Source organism: Copadichromis virginalis, linkage group LG18 (assembly GCF_057382275.1).
Source record: "Copadichromis virginalis isolate Kocher_CV1m ecotype Utaka linkage group LG18, C_Virginalis_male_GT1.1, whole genome shotgun sequence".
Taxonomy (NCBI): Eukaryota; Metazoa; Chordata; class Actinopteri; order Cichliformes; family Cichlidae; genus Copadichromis; species Copadichromis virginalis.
This window is the reverse complement of record NC_140635.1, coordinates 455,201-474,554: the sequence shown is the minus strand read 5'-3', so window position 1 is coordinate 474,554 and position 19,354 is coordinate 455,201. Positions and strand designations below refer to the sequence as shown.

Genomic DNA, 19,354 nt, shown 5'->3' with positions numbered 1-19,354 from the left:
GCCTGTTTCTCCGTACCTCTTTTTACTAGTCGCCCAACTCTTAGCAGACCATATTAGATCCAGTAAAATTCAATGTATTTCTCTGCTGGACAGAAGTCTGATCATCACTCAGCTGGCTGGTGGTACTACCCTAACCCTTATTCTGAAGAACAAAAACCAAATGTTGCAGCTCTGGAGTCAGTGAAAGCGTTCTCTGGAGCTTCTGGCTTAGATCTGAATATTAACAAGTGTGAACAAAGTGCTGAAGTCTTTATTTTGGAAGGACATCTTACAGAAAACTACAGATCTACAAAAGAAGCCTGACACAGTAAATATAACTGACCTGATTATGGCCAAGTTTTATATACATAAGTGTACATTCAGAGGCACTAACCCTGCATTATGTTCTCTAAAGATGAATTCAAACAGCACATTCAGTGTGTTCAACCATCACAAAACCTGAAGGCAATTAAAGCTGTAGAAGCCTCTTTCTCTAGTCTGTTATCGCCCCCTAGTGCGAAACAACCCTGCTGTAAACTGCTCTTTGCATAGAATTATTTTATTTTACTTGTTTATGTTTGTCTTTTTTCCTCCACTACAACATTCATGAGTGTGACCACGAAGAGCGTTACTTTACATCATTCCCTTACCTTTATTTCTCATATCAGTGTCATATCATCTTTAATGTCACCTGCCTGGAGCTGGACTCTCTCAGGGTGGTGTCGGAGAGGTGGATGCTGTCCAAGATAAAGGTGATGCTGGCGAATACCTCCCACACACTCCATGACATGCTGGTCAGCCACAGGAGCACGCTCACTGAGATACCCATAATGCACCATGGAATGACACAGGAAGTCGTTCCTGCCCATGGCCATCTCCCTGTGCAACTCCTCCATCTAACACACTGTGAACACTGCAATAGTTACAGCCTTTTCCACACGCTCTTTTCTATTTTACTGTAATATTCCTGTCAGTGTTCTTGATGCTTATTTATAATCACCTCTGTCAATCCTTGATGTACTGAGCCTTCTCCTGTACTCACTCTCACCTACGACTGCACAGCCACTAACAGCTCCAACATCATTGTGAAGTTTGTGGACGACACTACAGTGGTGGGTCTTATCACCAACGGTGATGAGACGGCTTACAGGGAGGAGGTCAGCGCCCTGACCCACTGGTGTCAAGACAACCATCTCACCCTCAACGTCGCAAAGACAAAGGAGTTGATAGTGGACTTCCGGAGGTGCAGAGAAGTACACACCCCCATCACCATCAACGGCGCTGCTGTGGAGAGAGTGAGCAGCTTCCGCTTCCTTGGTGTACATCTGGCTGAGGATCTTACGTGGTCAGTACACACAAACAAAACAGTGAAGAAGGCGCAGCAGCGCCTCTTCTTTCTCAGGAGACTGAAAAGATTCGGCATGAGCCCCCGCATCCTCAGGACCTTCTATCACTGTGCCATTGAGAGCATCCTCACTGGATGCATCACCACCTGGTATGGCAACAGCACCGCCTACAACTGCAAAGCTCTCCAGCGAGTAGTGCGGTGCTCTGAACGGATAATTGGAGGTGAGCTTCCCTCCCTCCAAGACATCTACAGGAAGCGCTGCCTGAGGAAAGCGGGGAGGATCATCAAGGACTCCAGTCACCCCAGCCATAAACTGTTCAGACTGCTTCCATCAGGAAGGAGGTTCTGCAGCATCCGGTCCCGTACCAGCAGACTGAGAGACAGCTTCTTCCACCAGGCCATCAGACTGCTGAACACGTCATAGACACCTCAGCTTCACTACTGGAACTTCAACATTATGCACTCCACACTGTACAGTAACGCCACTGTTTTGCACATGTCTCACTCTGTATATTTTATTTTATATATTTTATTTATTGTTTACTCTATTTAATTTGTAAAATATGTGTACACACACACACACACACACACACACACACATTTAATATTAACATTTAGTAATGCATACACTCTTATATTGTACATATATTTATTAGTTTCAGATGTAGCCATTCTTATATTTGCTTGTTCTTACGTTATTGTATTTTGCACACCTCTGTTGCTTGTGAAGCTCACACACAAGAATTTCACTTGCATGTACTGTACCAATGTACCTGCACATGTGATGTGACAATAAAAGTGATTTGATTTGTTATTTATTATTGAGTGATTTGTATATATTGTGCTTTTTCTTAAATCTGTAACATATTGTATTGTTAAATAGTCTGTTTCTGTTACTGTACTGGAGCAACTGTAAACCACATCGTTTCCTGAGGGATTAACAAAGTATGCTGATTGTGATTCTAACATTGCTTATCTGGATATGTACAAGATCTTTGATCTGTAATGTTCTGTGTTTGAAATAAAGTACGGAGCTACGGCTGTGCAGGTACCGTAAAAGTACCAGGTACTATGACCTAATGCAAAACCCTGAAAACCGTGCCACGCCAGTAGGTAGTAGTAGGCTTTAGTGGTGTATTTGTGTGGATGCCTCAAAGGCACACTGTTGAGTTCCTGTTTCTCTTTATTCTTTATCCTTTATTATTCTAGTTGCTCCGTTTCTTTGCCGCTTAACTACTCCCTCAGTTTTCAGTCGATTTTCACCATTCAAACTTTAAACTGTTCTGCTATTTCTGCTTTCCACTGCTATATCTTTTGGTGATGATAACTTTTATACTTTTTGAGATATTCAGCTTTTTATGCCATTTTTTGGCCCATTTTGCTGACAGGTACCACATTATCAGTGTGATCACTAGTTTTGCTGCTGAGTTGTGTTTTAGCTCAGTGAGATGAGCAGCCGTTCTCAGAGTAGGAGGCGCGGGTTCGAATCCCGCTTATGGCAACATTTTCTTCAGTTAACACTTCAACTGTTTAAACTTTTCCACACAAATTTCAGCTTTTTCACCTCTTTTCAGCACAATTTTCAGGTTCCTTATCTCTTTGTTGCTGAACATTCAGCATTTTCACCTCTTTTCTGCGCATTTAGCTTCTTCTGCACAGTGCACGTTTTTTTCCTCTCATCATATCTTTGTTTGGGACCAGAACTGGTTTGGCGCAGTGGGATGCGCAGCTGCTGTGAGATCTGGTGGGAAGGGTTCGAGCACTACATGGGACAGATGCTGGACATCTCCCCTGCTTGCATGTAATCTGCTTTCTTGACAGTCTTCAGTGTAGTCTTTCAAATAAAGCAGAGTTCAGCTTCTACACCTGTTTTCAACAGATAGCTGTCCTGCTGTTTTCAGATTCCACTACACGGCGTTCACTGCATTTTCGCAGGAAATGCAACCTTTTCTAGTGTTGTTGTTGTGACAGTCAATGTCCAGTAGGAGGCGGCAGCGCTCAGTCGTAGAACGTAGAAGAAGAAACCCGAAAGTGGAGCTGCTAACCCGTTACGGATTACCTTCAGACCGACCTCGAGAGCCTCAGGTGCGTTTTCAGGGTTCGCGCTGTTCCTCTTTACTTGTTTTCGAAACGTCTCGTTGATCCGCCGCCTTACTTCCGGTTTTGGAATTTGTGGCGGGAATCAGCGGCGTAGTACTTCCGTTCAGAAATCAGCTGATTTCATACGGCGCGGCAGTGCCGGTGGGCACGCGCACGGAAAGGTGTCGGCGCGCTTGACACTTCGTCACGTGCCACCAGGTAACGCTCATTGATAATCAGTATATACTCGGTTAGTGACCGTAAACTCGATGAGAGGACGCGCTGAGACAGCCACTTAGCGGTCACCTGTGGCCAATTCAGGACCCGCTGTGATAGGTCAGGATTGGTGTTACTGGATTATCGATCCATCACCTCCCAGATTGATGTTATTGATTACTGATGTGGTTCTTATGATGAGGACTCTGGGCATTCCTGGTGCATTCCAGAAGTCCCTCATGTCTCCTATTCCTGACGCTCTTCCTTGACCTCGATGAAAACGTCACTGAGGTCAAAGGTGAGAAGGAGAACTGCTGAGGACTCAGGAAAAGGGAAGAGGCGTGCACTTAGAACCGGAACAACCTTACACTTTTTTTTTAAACTTTATTTAACAAACAATGAGTATACAACATACGAACAGATGAAGTATACAAAACAACAGAACATGAACACACAAAGCCAGGGGTAAAGAAAAAGGTAACAATTATAAGAATACACGCAAAAATTCACATACATATATGGTTTTGAGCCTTTTTGTTGGTGGAGTCTGATATTGATTGTATGTACATTTCCACATCCTTAAAATAATGACAGAAATATGGTGTTTTAGTAGTAAACTTACATTTATGGATAAAAAATTTAGCTAAAAGTATTAACAAATTTATCAGGAAAAAACATTTATCATACTTCTTGGGGAACTTAAAGAAACATGAACAACCTTACACTGGTGTCTCTTTAACAGGAAGTCTGGCGTGTTGAAACTACAATGTGCAGAAGACGAACTACAAAAGGCTGGTCTAGCTTCACCACAGTGTGTGTTCTTGTTTTATGGAGGTCATAGAAACGATAACAGTCTGTAAAGCATATCTTTCTGGTGTTTTAAAGGAGGAGGAACATTTTCTGCAATACTGCTAAAATGATGATATTACTAAAACTTGTGTCCCAAAACTCTTCATCAGTGTCACGCTGAGCGTTCAGAGGCAAGCCCACTTATTGGTCCTCAGTAACTGTTTCCATGAAACAGCAGAAATGAAGTGAACTCAGCTTCTGTTTCTCAGCAGTGCTGTAATCTGTAGTGGAATACATTTTAAAGTAACCTTCCCAACACTGGACATTACTAACGATCACTGATCATACAAGCACACTTTGATCAGTTCGTATAGATCATAATGTTGCGCTCATACAGCGTTCTGTGTTCTTCATGTGACGCTCAGGGTTCAGCTGTGAGTTTCACTGCTGCTGATTAAAGCTATAAATAAATATATATACAGGTTCTGAATGAAAAGAAAAAACACTTAGAATTTACATGATCTGCTCCGCTTTGGCTACTGCGATTATGTTTTCATGAATGGTCGGATGGATAACGAATTATGGGACGCCATTTTCTCCTCCCTTTTCATAAAGACGGTCCAGTGTCTCTGCTAAAGGAGGTCATAAAGGAAGCATTGAAGCTGCTTCCCCTAGTGTATGGACAACTGAAGCGTATGTCAGTGAGGAACCTTCCTGATCAAAGTGGAATATTGGAACACACCTCACGCAGTCTTTCCTCTTTCCACAGGAAGTTCCTCCTCCAACATGGCTGACCCCTGGCAGAACGCCATGGACCACGCTGTCGCCGTGGCACGAAAAGCTGGAGAGGTCAGTCGTCATCTTCCTTTTTCTTTCCCACCTGAGACTCACCTGTCAGGGCCTACAGGTGATTTCATTATGAAACAGAGGAGTCTCAGGAAGTTCATTCTTTTCACCTGAACGTCACTCGCCCATGTGACCTTCAGGGTCAGCTGACGACTGCTTGACAGTGAGCCGCACGGCCGTCACGACTGCAGAATCCGCTTCCTGCCATTTCTTCACTTACTGAGCACGCTCCAAAACAGAGGGGGTGGAGTCACTTTCTTCTTCTCTGAAACGTTCTGAGTGCAAAGAGGAAACAAAGGCTTTTATCTTGAAATCTCAGGTTAACCCCAGATGACAGACTTAGTAACTGAAACTATTGGCTGATCAGCTTCTGATTGATAAGCTATCAGTGCATTGATCAGGAGTAAATATTGATCAGTTATTGGTGCCTTGATCAGGTGGTGTGTGACGCTCTGCGTGGTGACAGGGCAGTGATGACGAAGAGTTCGGTGGTGGATTTAGTGACGCAGACCGACCAGAAGGTGGAGCAGCTCATCATCCAGTCAGTGAAGGAAAAGTTCCCCACCCACAGGTATGAAGCTCCACCCCCTCTGTGCATGTCCAGTCGGATTATTGATCATCAGTTTACAAAGATAAGCGTTATGATCAGATCCAGATGTTCAGGGATCCAGCTGTGTGCTGCTGAGGAGTAGCAGAGATGACCTGCTGGAACATCTCTGGCTGCCGTCTCGTGGCTCTTCCTCGTTCAGCGTGTAACGGCTTCACCTGTTCTGTGCGATTCAGGTTCATAGGGGAGGAGTCAGTGGCTGCAGGTGAGCCCTGCGTCCTCTCTGACTCGCCCACCTGGATCATCGACCCCATCGATGGCACGACCAACTTCGTTCACGCGTGAGTTTGCACTCTCTGACATCATCATTGCAGCTTCTTTGTTTCCTGTGGGCGCTCAGAGATAGTGCTGGGCCATACTGTTCACGGTAGCACCGGTGTAATGTCGGGCAACGATAGGAAAATGAAAGATGGCGATAGAATATGGGTAAAACGCGCATGCGCAGTGCCTTTGTTTTCATACGCACATGCCGGTGTCGTGCCAAACTCGGTATCCCCAACAGAATTTGTTTCCCCTGCGTCGGGAGCACACGCTGGACTGTCCAAATCACGGACAAACAGTATCCCACATTGTTGATTTTGTTGATACTCCTGACATTTTTGAGATCTTAGCTCTTTATACAACGAAGTTATAGTGGGACACAAATAATATCAGGCTGATCCTGCCACAATTTGTTCCCCCTGTGTAACTCACGGACAAACAGTCTCCCACATTGCTGATTTTTAGTTCACAAACACTTCTTATTATGACGCATTACTCCTGAAACTTTGGAGGATTTATCTCTTTATATAGTGAAGTTACAGGAGAATAAAAATAGTTATCAGCCAAAATGTTAATGGTTTATTAAAATAATCCCATCTGATACCCCGTGAGCAATAAATATATCATTTTCTGTTGTAACCCTCAAACTGAATGGTAATGTAACGATGCTAATTTTTCACAAAATGAAAACATCAGTACTTCCTGCTCCCAGCACAGGGGAAACAAATTCTGTCGGGGATACCTACTTTGGCACAACAACGGCTATCGTAGGCGGAGCCTCGCGGAGTGATACGTGCTGTGCTTCAGCATAATGTTACCGTGTTGTGTGTGTTTAACCTCTTTTTAAGTGTTGTGGATGTTATACATGGTTATGCTGAGGATGTGTCGGCCAGTTTCCACTGGAAATGCTTTTTGGTTAAACTGTCAGCGAGGAGTTTGCACTGTTACATTTTATATAACTTTAATGCAGATAAAACAGCTGCTTGTTGAAGTGAAAATACACTGATGGGTTTTTGCACTAATAAAGTTGTGGAGTTGTAAAGCATTTTGTCTCGTGTCAATTATATCGTTATCACAAATTTTCAAATGTATATGGTGATAAATATTTTTGGCCATATCGCCCTGCTCTACTCAGAGAGTGAGGCGGGGTCTACGGCTCTTCTGATCGATTACCTCCAGATCTGAGGTTTATTTGGTCCAACTGACTCAGAGGGAATCGATCAGAGAGTCACTGAGAGATCGATGAAGGATGATCAATGTTCAGCTCGAGCCGTCCCTCAGCGGGTAGATCGATGATGTGATCATCATGAACGTTAGGATGAACCTTTACTTTGAAGCAGATGACTTCCTGTTTGGCTTGGTGTTTGGCACACTGAATCAGCTCATTTAAAACGCTGATGGGCACTGGTTACCGTGGTGACCTAACAGGTAAACAGACCTGCTCTGCAGGAACACGTATGACGGTGCCAACACGTTAACTTCCTGTGTCTGTTTCTCCTTCACAGGTTTCCTTTTGTTGCCATTTCCATCGGATTCGCCATCAACAAACAGGTCTGAGTCCACATCAGCACCATCCTCCTGACCTTTGACATCAGCAGCGACATCACAGGGCTGCAGCCCTGACTTTAGTAGTCGATTAATCAGATAAGAAATCCTTCTGTCTTATTAATGAGCAGCAATAAATACTGAAAAGTGAAAACGGGGCCGCTAACCCCACGCAGATTTTTCTATGCGTTTGCACCTTTCGTCCACACGTAAACGGCGTTTTCGGTCACTGAAAACGGAGATTTTTAAAAACTCAGATTTTGCGTTTACATGTGGACGAGGAACACGGAGAAAACGCAGCGTCAAAGGTGTGCGCCTCGTTTGACATCACACTGTGCGCCATGTTTTTGTGAAATCAATTTCTACAATGGCAGACTTGGACAAAATACTGTTAATTTTACTCTCTGCAGAGTTTACATGCTTACAAACAGTTACTGTCCCTCCACACATAGGACTCAGTTCTGCTTCTATGCCCCGACTTTGTTTACTCTTTCCCACCCAGGCTTCTGATTGGTCAACATTCCTACACGGTTAGGAATATATCGCCAACTGCTGCTTTGGCATGTTCCTAGCTGCGTTTTCCTTCATTTTTGCGTCTGTGGAAGGGATTTAAAAAAAGAAAAGAAAACAGAAAATCTCCGTTTTCAAAAATCCCCGTGTACGTGCAGACGTAGCCTCAGGTGAGCCTCGGTTACTTGAGCCCGGGTCTCATCCCTCTGGTGGAAACTTTTCAGAGTGGCGCCATTTCTGGTTTTATCTTTCTTCAGTTGAGCTTCGCCCTGGCTCACAGGCGCAGCATCACCACTGTCTGCTTCACCTGGGAGTGTTTCCTTAGGTGGAGAGGTGGCGTGGCTGTTCCCACACACGCGTTAGCAAGCGATGGTGCTCCACCTGCTGCAGCATATAAAATGACCAAAAGAGTAAACGCGGCACCTCACCTGCTCCTGACTAGGTGAGGTGCTCAGCATCTGTTACCATGGCGATTTGGCAGCTAAAAAGAGAAAATCAGAATCAGCATACTTTATTAATCCCTCAGGTAATGTGGGTTACAGCTGCTCCAGTACAGAAACTGCTACAGATTTAAGAAATAGCCCTAATATATAGAAATCCCTCAATAATAAATATCAAGGATTAACAGCAACATCAGAGTAGAAAGAGCGTGTGCAAAAGGCTGTAACTACTGCAGTGTTTACAGTGTGTTAGATGGAGTTGTACAGGCAGATGAGTGTGGTGCATTATGGGTAATCTCAGCTTCTCACTGAGCGTGCTCCTGTAGGTAGCACGTCATGGAGTGGGTGGGAGGTATTATCCATCATTGTCTTTGCCTCTCTGACACCACCCTAACGAGTCCAGCTCCATCCCCACAACATTACTGGCCTTGCGATCAGTTTACTGAGCCTGCTGGCAAAACGTCAGCGCTCTCTAAACACTAACAGGTAGCTTCAGGTGTTCAAGCCACCTGAGGATGAGCATGAACGACCTCACCTGTTGACCTCACAGCGGCCTCTACTCTTCTTCCCCTCCCTCAGGTGGAGTTTGGCGTTGTCTTCAGCTGTGTGGAGGACAAGATGTTCACGGCGAGGCGGGGAAAGGGAGCATTCTGTAATGGCGAGCCGCTGCAGGTGTCCCGGCAGGAAGGTCAGCGCTCAGCGAATCGATAACCAATAAATCAGTGACATCACTTATGCGGGCGGTCGATCACCTGTTTGTTTATCTGTGTGTGATGTCATCAGCCGTGGAACAGGCGATGGTGGCCACGGAGTTTGGATCGGACAGAGACGCCGACGTTGTTGATAAAATCTTCCAAAGCCTCCGAAACATCCTCTGCCTCCCCGTTCACGGGTAAGGCTGCCGCCACGTTGACATCACTGCACGCTTGTTTTCCCATAGCTGACGTGTCCATCCGTCTCAGGGTGCGCGGGGCGGGTTCCGCCGCCATCAACATGTGTCTGGTGGCGTCGGGCTGTGTGGAGGCGTACTACGAGATCGGGATCCACGTTTGGGACGTGGCTGCCGCGTCGTTGATCGTGTCCGAGGCTGGCGGCGTGCTGATGGACGTCGATGGTAAGCTAACCCATCAACAGCACATTTCCCTGCTCAGGTGTTTCCAGCTAACGGTGTCTCCGTGTTCAGGTGGCGACGTGGACCTGATGTCCAGGAGGATCATCGCCGCTAACAGCAAAACAATCACAGAGCGACTCGTCAAAGCGATCGTCCCCTTCAGTCTGCCCAGAGACGACGCCACACCACCGAAGAAGAGCTAAACACACACTGACAGGTGTGAGGAGCACACCTTCCTGTTTGGAAAGTTTAAATAAAAGTTTTCTATGAAAGCACCCGCGTGTTTGTGTGACTGACGGCAGGTCACCATTGTTAAGGTTCAAAATACTGGGGATGGAGACAAGAGAAAAAACCACAATAACAACACTGGTCCGGCCGGGTTGAGTCAAACGATGATTTTAATGAACACACGCGGGAGATGGACACTGTATGCAGACAGCCTCAGATCTCAAAATGGTGGAGCATTAATCAAACTCTTATAGCCTCTGGTGCCCCCACCTTATCATAAAAGCCTAAACATTCACATGCTTTTCTCTCACACGGCGCCTAAGCTACGACCTTGGCTCCCCGTTTATCTGCTCCTGCTGAGTTGGGGCAGAAAACTCCAGTATATTCTGTTCTCTATAAAAATGTTCAAACAATTTTTTTTTTTTTTTTTTTAATGTTAAAACTCAACTTCCCATGGAAACGGAAGACAGGACGCCGAGGTGTGTTAGGACAGCTTTTATTCATTAAACTTGGTTAAACAGGTAAAGTGCAGCGAACAAAAACAGGATGCTCAAACTCCGCCTCCTGAAGTCTGCTCAAGACATGATAACAGATGCTAAAACTGGCAGCTTCCATCGTTAGCTTGTTAGCTGAACTCTGATTGGCTGCTCATATTTGGTCCCTAATTAGTATATTTGTGCTGAGCCAATCAAAACACAGGGCCGCCCTGTCATAGCAACTGATGGGTGTAGTGGGAGGTCATACTTTAGGAGTGGGTGGAGTCAATCGCTTAGCAGCACATGAGGGGGCGGGGCTCCAGCAGGCACGGTGACGGGCAGAGGACAGAGGTTGTTAATGCGTTTAACCGGAGAGCAGCGCTGTTTCCTGAGAGGAGTGCAATTGGTCAGCGTCTGCAGAGAGACAGAATTCTGCACTGTGATTGGCTGAAAAGAAACATGGTTGAAACAGCGCATCAGACTTTCAAAATAAATCTCAGACGTCATTGTTGATGACGAACAACACCATCTGGTGATGTCACTGACCATGCGGAGGCGATGAGTGTAGAGTGGCTCTGGCTCCTCGGGTTTTCTGGTCGGAACGGTAACATGCCAACGCTGAAGCTCCGCCTTTATTTCTGCCAGACTGAAGAGGACCGCTGGGTCAGCATGGTAACGGTTAATCAGCTCCACCAAACGCTCCTTATAGTGTGACCTGTCAGGAGAAAGGGGCGGAGCCTCTAAGACCACGCACATCTGGCAGAACATCTTTACTGGGAGCTGTGGTCTTACTGGCAGTATCCTCGGTGTTCAGGTAACGCAGGTCGACCACAGGGCTCCTCCCTCTGGCTGCCATCGTCTCTCAGCTCCAGCACTGGACAGGATGCTGGAACGGGAACACACCTGTCAGTGACTCTAGGACAAAGGAGATGCCAGGTAGACAGGTAGAGGTCTCACCTGGCAGAGCGGTGTCAGGTGAGCTGACCTTGGGCGGTTCCAACCAGGAGGGAGACACTCTGTAATGCTGAGACAGGAGACAGCACACCTGTAAAGTACTGATCACAGAACAGCTGGGAACACCTCAGGTTGATCTGCTGGCTCTCACCTGCAGCAGCAGGTGGAGGCGGGTCAGGCTCCAGTCCCTCAGGTAGTACAGGCAGTCTCTGGGGTGGTGAGCATGAAGACCTTTGCTCGTACAGTCTGCAGAGAAGCCACAGGCCTGCAGAGGTTAAACAACACAGGTGTCAAGTCTCTAACACACCTGTCTCGTGCACCTGGCCACTTCGGTGCTGGAAGCCGAACCATTTTCTTGTTAACTTCAAAAACATTAAAGAACTCAAATTATCAGCACGATGAATAATCAGAGCAGGTGCCTTTACTCATAATCAGACCGTTTATAAGGTGAGAGGCTGTGATTGGCTCGTTTGATAACGATGTAAATATGAAACCGAGGAACAACTTTCAGTCGTCTAACACTCGTTACCCACAATCCATCTCTCTCTGACCAAACACCTGGAGCTCCACTTACACACAGCACAGCTGGAACTCACCGAGCCCAGAACGAAGCGCTGACTGCAGCCGCCGCAGAACTGATGACCGCACTGACTGCAGGTAAAGTGGAGACACCCCCCTTTGGACAGGCTGAAGACCAGCTGGCAGTTTGGACACTCTGAGGACACAGAGGGAAACGTTAGACCAGGACGGACCAGGCTGAGCCTTAGTGCGACTAAACCTCATTCGTCCAGGTGGGGAAATCGCTGGTTTGAGCGAGGAGTCGAGTGAAAAGACGTAAGGCCATCTCAGAGTTGAGGAGGGGGCCACCATCCTACCTACAATGCTGTGAATGCAGCCAACTCTCGTTGAATGGGACTCTTTGATCAGTGGGCGTGGCAATCTGCATATTACTAATGATCATAAACTGACCTCACAGCCCACTGGTCATTCAGTGGGCTGGTTTCAGCCATTATGTAAATATAATATATTTAATATAAGTCTGAAGTCTACACTTCAGACTGTGTGGCCACCCACGGCTCCAACACCATTGTGAAGTTTGCTGACGACACAGTGGTGTTGGGTGCCATCTCCAACAACGATGAGGCGGCCTACATGGATGAAGTGAAGAATCTGGCATCGTGGTGCCAGGACAACCACCTCCAGCTGAACGTCGGCAAGACCAAGGAGCTGGTGGTGGACTTCAGAAGGGGTCAGCACAGAGACTACAAGCCCATCATCATCAATGGAGCTCCAGTGGAGAGGGTGCAGTCCTTCAAGTATCTTGGTGTCCACATCTCCTCAGACCTGACATGGGCTGCCCACATTCAGGTCCAGACCAAAAAGGCTAGGCAGCGCCTGTATCACCTACGACAACTGAGGAAGTTCAGGGTCTCTCCAAAGATCCTCAGGATTTTCTATACAGGCGCTGTGGAGAGCATCCTCACACAGAACATGACATCGTGGTTCGGGAACAGCTGTGTGAAGGACCAAAAAGCCCTCCAGAGAGTGATCCGTACAGCAGAACGCTGCTGCAGGATTGCTCTCCCCCCGCTTCAGGACACCTACACCAGGAGATGCCGGACTAGAGCAGCGCAGATACTGAAGGACCCGTCCCATCCTGGCAACAAACTGTTCCAACTTCTGCAATCTGGTAGAAGGTTCCGCATCTTCCGGGCAAGGACAGAGAGACTCAAGAGGAGCTTCTATCCCCAAGCCATCCGTGCCCTAAACACACACACCCGCCCTCTCACATCATCTATAATTGACTGAGTCAGGACTCTTCCAGACACTAAACCAAGGCACAATGTACATTTCAATTCCTTTAATTTTAAATATGTTTATATTGTCTATCCTGTAAAATAGTCAGATGTCTATTCATATTAATGTACAGAATTCACCTGCTTGCTGCAACTACTGCACATTCACCCAATGTGTGTGTGTGTGTGTGTGTGTGTGTGTGTGTGTGTGTGTGTGTGTGTGTATGTATATATATATATATATATAAAATGTTCTTCCTCTACACCCCCCCCCAATTTTTGCACATGTCGAGGAGCGTGTCAGGCTACATTTCACTGTGTGTTATACTTGTATAACTATGCATGTGACAAATAAAGAACCTTGAACCTTGAAACCTGCAGTCAGCTGACACTGAAGAAGTCACCTGATGGTGGAAACGTCCAGAAGGACACAATCAACATTTGGACAGTTTGTAAACGGATGTTCTTATACTTCATTCACACAAGCACTTTTTCTGAGCTGTTAGCGTTAGCGTCTAACATGCATCACATTCACTCTCCGATGGATGCGTCGCAGAGCAACATGGTGTCCAAGGATATTTGGCATGCAGACTACGGGAAAGCCAGGAATCAAACCACCACCATTCAGTCAGTGGATGACCTGCTCTACCGCCTGAGCAGCCACCATGTCCTCTGTTCGTGGATGCTAAACGTTAATGGAACAGCTGGAGACCAGGACAGACCAGGTCCCGGCATGTCAGCTCAGAGCCCCCAGGCATTGCTTTCTGGGTTTTTTGGCGAGAACACCCACGCCGATCGTTGACTGGACCGGGTCAAGTCCTCTGAGCGTCACGCTTTCGGTGATTGAAGGCCTCGTGTGTTAGTTTGTAAACAGCAAGAGTAAAAAAGCCTTCAGTCACATGCTGACTGCTTCCACTTCTACCTGCTTGCTTATAACCACCTGAGTGATGGGGTGAAACATTAGGTTCAGGTCCTGCAGGAGGCCCTCAGAGTCTCCTGGACCTGGTTCTGGGTTCGTACCGATGCTGCTGTACAGCTGGGAGGTGCTGTGAGGGTCCGGCTGGTTCTGCTGCTGCCACACTTGGAACTGCTCACAGGACAGACCCTGATGCTCGGGGGACCACTGCAGAACACAGGGACTGTGGTCAGGACCCGATCTGAGGCTGGTTCACCTGTGTGTGTGCGTGAGAGAGTGTCTTACAGGTGATCTGCACTGAGAACAGGTGCTCTTCTTACAGCTTGGACAGTCCATCCTGAGGCGCTGGGCCTCGTGCAGCATCCCGAATGAACACTGAAACACCAAACAACAGTCGTCTCAACAAGGTTTATTCTGTAAGGTCAACGGCCCACAGTAATACAAAGAAACCCAACGAACAAGCACTCAGCGACAGCGGGAAGGCAAAACTCCCTTATAACAGGAAGAAACCTCCGGCAGAGCTCAGGGGTTTGGTTGGGGGTCGGGGGAGGAAGAGCCAGAGATGAATAATCACTAATGATTAAATACAGAAGGGTGTATAAACACATGTGAGTGAAGAAGAAACACCCAGGGTTGGATCAGGTGACCCTGAAGCCTCCCTTATTTATGCTGCTATAGGTCTAGGCTGCTGGGGGTTTCCCATGATGCACTGGGTGTATGCTTTAGCAAAAAGGAAAGTTTGAAGCCTAATCTTGAAAGTAGAGATAGTGTCTGTCTCCTGAATCCAAACTGGAAGCTGGTTCCACAGAAGAGGGGCCTGAAAACTGAAGGCTCTGCCTCCCATTCTACTTTTAAATACTCTAGGAACAACAAGTAGGCCTGTCGAGTCGTTTGGTACCGGGCCGCGAGAGTTGAGGCTCAGGTGTGAAATGTATAGTTTTCAGGGTTTTTATCGGTTTTCAGCGTTATTTTGTTATCGTTTTGATCGTTAACTCAGTTTTCCTGGGTCTTTTCACGTGTGTTATGAATAAATCTTCTTTTTTTCGGTACCGGTACTAGTTTTATTTTGTAGTATTTATCCGCGACACCTTAAAGGCCGGTCCGTGAAAATATTGTCGGGCATAAACCGGTCCGTGGCACAAAAAAGGTTGGAGACCGCTGCTCTAATGGTTAAGATTTTATTTGTCATGAAGTCATGGCTCAGGACAGGCTCTGACAGCCACGCTGCAGAGACAAAAAGTATCCCACAGCGGGTCTGAGGACCGAACGTCACGCAGCAGATGATCACAGTTTGTATCGATACTAGCAGCGGTATTCATTTCTTGCTTCTGTGAGCTTCTGGACTGCGAGGCTCAGATCGTTCGGGTTCTTACGTGAGCACACCAGCAGAAGTTGGGCATCTCCTGCAGAGCTCGGTCTCTGAGTTTCCTCTGGAACAGCTCGTGGACGTCGGCAGGCAGAAAGTGGCGGATCTACACCGACAAACAGACACGTGTCAGAACTGGTCATCGCCATGTAAACTAGGCCGGAACGCACCTCACCTGTGTATCCAGCAGGTTGAAGTAGTCCATGGACTCTTCCAGCCCGCCCTGACCTCTGACCTCCGGTCGGCCACACTGAGGGCAGACCAGCTGATCGACATTGCGCTCCTTAATGGCCGTTGTGAAGAACATCTTGAAGCACGTCTGACACAGGAAGCAGGAGCAGTGCGTCATTGTGATGATCTGCGGGGAAACACAGAGAGAGAAGAAGAACATCAGCCGGCTGCGCGCGCTCTGATTGGCCGGTTCAAACCTGTGGCTCACCTTACTGAAAGACACCTGCTCTTGACAGATGGGGCAGCTGTGGCTCAGGAACCTGAGGGCTGATGCGAAGTCTCTGTTGATCTGGACCGCCTCCAAGACATCGGCCAGACTGAAGCTCCGCCCCTCCATCGCCATCAGAGACAGAAAAACCGCCGCCTGGTCCGGAGGGAGCCGCGCCGCCATCCGGGACACAGACTGGAGAAGCTGCCGAGACGCCAGAGTCTGGCTCACCTGGTCCGCTTGTAACTGAGATCTCTGAGGACGCTGTAGCTCGGGTGCTGCGGCGGATGGCCGTCTCGTAACTGGACGGCGTCGCTCTGCTTCTGATTGGACAGATCGTGCAGACGAGTCTCCATCTAGCCTCAGCTCACCCATCATCCTGCTGAGGGGTTCTGTACCTGCGGGAACCAGAACCAGGTGGGTTCAACTTTTCTCACGTTCACCTGGAGCTTGTTCGTGTTTTCTGAGACTCACCTGAGGAGGAGTTTAGGAAGGGGTTGGTGTGGCGGTTGGAGGTGAGAGGCAGAGCACTGAAGTCAATCCCCAGCAGTTCATCGGTGTATGACCTCGCTGCCCTCACCTCCCCACTCTGCTCACGCTGGCTGGAGTGGGCGGGACTTTGGAAGGTGACTTCAGAAAGTTGGCGACGCTGCGGGGAGGAGGAGGTGCAGATGTGCAGGGGACTTTGGAGGCTGCAGAAGGAGAAACCACTCTCGTCAGTCCATCTACGTAACCGAAACACTGACTGAACACACAGTGAGGAACTGACCTGTCAGCTGACACCTGTTCACCTGCAGGGGGCGGAGTTTGCACAGGGCACCTGCTATAAAGGGGGGTATCCTTCTGGAAGGCCCGCCTCATCTCTGACACGAGTAGTGACAGGTTGGACACGCCCTAGCAATAAGTGGCATAAACATAATGTTTAGAGTGTGTTTTAGCTCCACCTTCTGCCTGTGTGGAGGCTCCACCTTCTTAAACATGTGTTTTCAGGTATATTTTCACTAATAGTTAGTTTTCTGTTGGGTCAGACCTGTCCACTGAGCCAGCTGACTCAGCCCCACTGAGCATGCTCAGTACATCTTACCTCAGCCCAGTTTGTGAGCGCGTCCAGCCTGATGTTCCCGGCAGCGTCCACGCACGGACAGGTCGGGTTTATCACCATGGAGACCGATGGGCAAACATAACAGCGAGGCCTCGATGATGGGTGCGTCTCGTGGAGCCAGATGCATACTGGGATATTATACTCACTTCCTGTATAAAAACCAAAGCGCCAGCTTGACCTTCATGATGTCACTACAAACAGTAAACAGACAACATGGCTGACAGCTCGGAGGCTCACCTTCGTACTGAACAGGAAGTGTCCCGGCGAGAAACAACAACTTCTTCTTTTGTTTATTTGGGAAACCTGAAACACAAACTCTTATTCTGAAACAGGAAATCGCCCTGATTTACCAAGCCAAGTCTCAATATGCGTACTTGTGCGTACTCGTGATACGCCATCAGTCGGAGACCAAGTACTGTTCCTATTTAAAGTACGCATCAAGCCGAGAACGCGAAAAAGTCCCGGATGTGTTCTCGCTCCGCCCGTTTTATCGAGCGTGCATCGGTGGTGACTTGTGTGGACTTGGTACAGTTAAATATCCCAGAATGCATTTCGTCCAAAACTGAAACGCGGCAATGGCGGACGAGCGCGGCTAAAAACTTTTAAATATTCCTCTTTCTGGGTCACAAAATAAACTTTTAAGTTATTTTCAGGCGAGAATGTAGCTGTGTAAGCTTCAAATATCTGCTCGGTTTATCAAGATATCATATTTCCGAACGTGCGACGTTTCGGAGACGTCTGTGACCCGCCAGCCCCATAGCAGACAGCGAGGTCGAGGATCACTAGAGCCGGCGAGAACAGCGGACTCCCGGCACATCGTTCCCCCCCCCCGTGGTCTTTCACTACTCAGGTTAAACATGATATACAAGTCTCTCAGGTAACTTCAAAATGTCAATTTTTTGGTTTATTTCAGTGTTTTATTTGCTCCTGTGTTTTGGCTGAGATATGTTTCAATTCAGGAGGAAAGTTTTTCACCAGCATGTTAATATGTGGAGATTCTGAAGGCTGTTTCAAAATGATCAGATTATAATTTAAATATTTGTTCAGTTCTCTTCCAAACCCCAGCAGCTGTCTGTAATGTTTGAGTGTCCACTAAAATAAAAGTGTTCTAACAGCTCACCTGCTTTTTATTAAGGCATGCATGTACACTGATTTTATTAATAGAGATTTCGCTACTCAGGTTAAACACGATCTATAAGATACTTGGATCACTTCTAAATACTAATGTTCGGTTTATTTCAGTGTTTTATTTGTTCCTGAATAAATCAGTTTGGCTGTGATTGAAGTTAAGCTTCATAACATATTAATCACAGTTAAATTAAGAGGCTCCAGACCTGTGATATCATCAAGTACGCTGGCGTTCCAATTGTACAAATCGCGAGAGAACGCGATCACGGACTCGTGCGCTTCAGAGTTGAGAAAGGGCCTGACAAAATAAAACAACAGGAAGTCATTTCTGAGGTACTCACAGTAAAAATCAACGTAGAGACGAAGATCAGGGAACAGAGACTGAACCGAGTGAAGGTCACACAGGGTCTCACCTGGATGCAGGTACCCACACTGAGGAAGACAGTGAGGAAGAGGAGGATTAAACCACAGTGATAAGGATGCATTAGCCAGGGTGAGGAAGAAACATTAGCTAGAGTAAGGAAGAGAAGGAAAGATGAGCCAGAGTGAGGAAGAGACAACAGCCAGAGTGAGGAAGAGACAACAGCCAGAGTGAGGAAGAGACAACAGCCAGAGTGAGGAAGAGGAGGAAGAGACAACAGCCAGAGTGAGGAAGAGGAGGAAGAGACAACAGCCAGAGTGAGGAAGAGACAACAGCCAGAGTGAGGAAGAGACAACAGCCAGAGTGAGGAAGAGACAACAGCCAGAGTGAGGAAGAAACATTAGCCAGAGTGAGGAAGAGGAGGAAGGATAAGCCAGAGTGAGGAAGAGGAGGAGGAAGGATAAGCCAGAGTGAGGAAGAGGAGGAAGAAACATTAGCCAGAGTGAGGAAGAGGAGGAGCTTGCTTTTAGCATGTAGCTGCCGAGCTAACCCCAGTTGACCGGCTAGCAGCAGCAGAAAGTTGTTATCAGACTTATAAAGTTTGATTTTGAAGCTCAGGGGCAGCTTCACGGTCTCGTTCTCACCTCCGTCAGAGTGCGGAGCTCCGCCTCCCGCTCGACCTGCGGCATCTCCCCCACAAATGCCTCTCAGAAGCGGGGAAGAGCTTGAACATCCAGCCGCTCCCACAGTCACATGCTAACAAGCTAACTGACCCGTCTGGAAAAACAGACGCGCCCTCTTCCGCCCACAGAGTTTCAGAGTAAAGGCATAGCCTCGCAGCTGGAGGGTTACTTTAT

At 47.4% G+C, this 19,354-nt stretch overlaps 2 protein-coding genes across 7 annotated transcripts; one reads left to right on the top strand and one right to left on the bottom strand.

Moving 5' to 3' along the window:
- The first annotated feature begins 3,328 nt into the window (after positions 1–3,328).
- Positions 3,329–10,006, top strand: LOC146686787 (inositol monophosphatase 1-like). 5 transcript variants are annotated; one of them, XM_085439672.1, is made up of 9 exons: positions 3,329–3,412; positions 5,181–5,260; positions 5,695–5,828; positions 6,041–6,145; positions 7,631–7,676; positions 9,200–9,308; positions 9,404–9,512; positions 9,583–9,734; positions 9,804–10,006. In XM_085439672.1, exons 2-9 carry the CDS (start codon positions 5,198–5,200, stop codon positions 9,932–9,934), a joined length of 849 nt encoding a protein of 282 aa, XP_085295798.1. In that variant the 5' UTR covers positions 3,329–3,412; positions 5,181–5,197; the 3' UTR covers positions 9,935–10,006. The 5 variants fall into 5 exon arrangements, with proteins under 5 accessions (XP_085295798.1, XP_085295799.1, XP_085295801.1 ...); XM_085439673.1 differs by lacking the exon at positions 3,329–3,412 and adding an exon at positions 3,567–3,625; XM_085439675.1 differs by lacking the exon at positions 3,329–3,412 and adding an exon at positions 3,665–3,920.
- A 433-nt stretch (positions 10,007–10,439) lies between these two features.
- LOC146686786 (E3 ubiquitin-protein ligase RNF31) lies at positions 10,440–19,306 on the bottom strand. 2 transcript variants are annotated; one of them, XM_085439665.1, is made up of 17 exons: positions 19,142–19,306; positions 18,478–18,568; positions 17,246–17,311; positions 16,991–17,157; positions 16,676–16,800; positions 16,381–16,598; positions 15,907–16,304; positions 15,643–15,825; positions 15,475–15,573; positions 14,387–14,476; positions 14,206–14,308; positions 11,986–12,104; positions 11,541–11,654; positions 11,393–11,459; positions 11,228–11,321; positions 10,982–11,150; positions 10,440–10,882 (listed from the first exon to the last, which is right to left on the bottom strand). In XM_085439665.1, the coding sequence occupies exons 1-17, from the start codon at positions 19,184–19,186 to the stop codon at positions 10,721–10,723; spliced, it is 2,310 nt and encodes a 769-aa protein (XP_085295791.1). In that variant the 5' UTR covers positions 19,187–19,306; the 3' UTR covers positions 10,440–10,720. The 2 variants fall into 2 exon arrangements, with proteins under 2 accessions (XP_085295791.1, XP_085295792.1); XM_085439666.1 differs by having other exon boundaries at positions 10,440–10,849.
- Between the last annotated feature and the right edge of the window lie 48 nt (positions 19,307–19,354).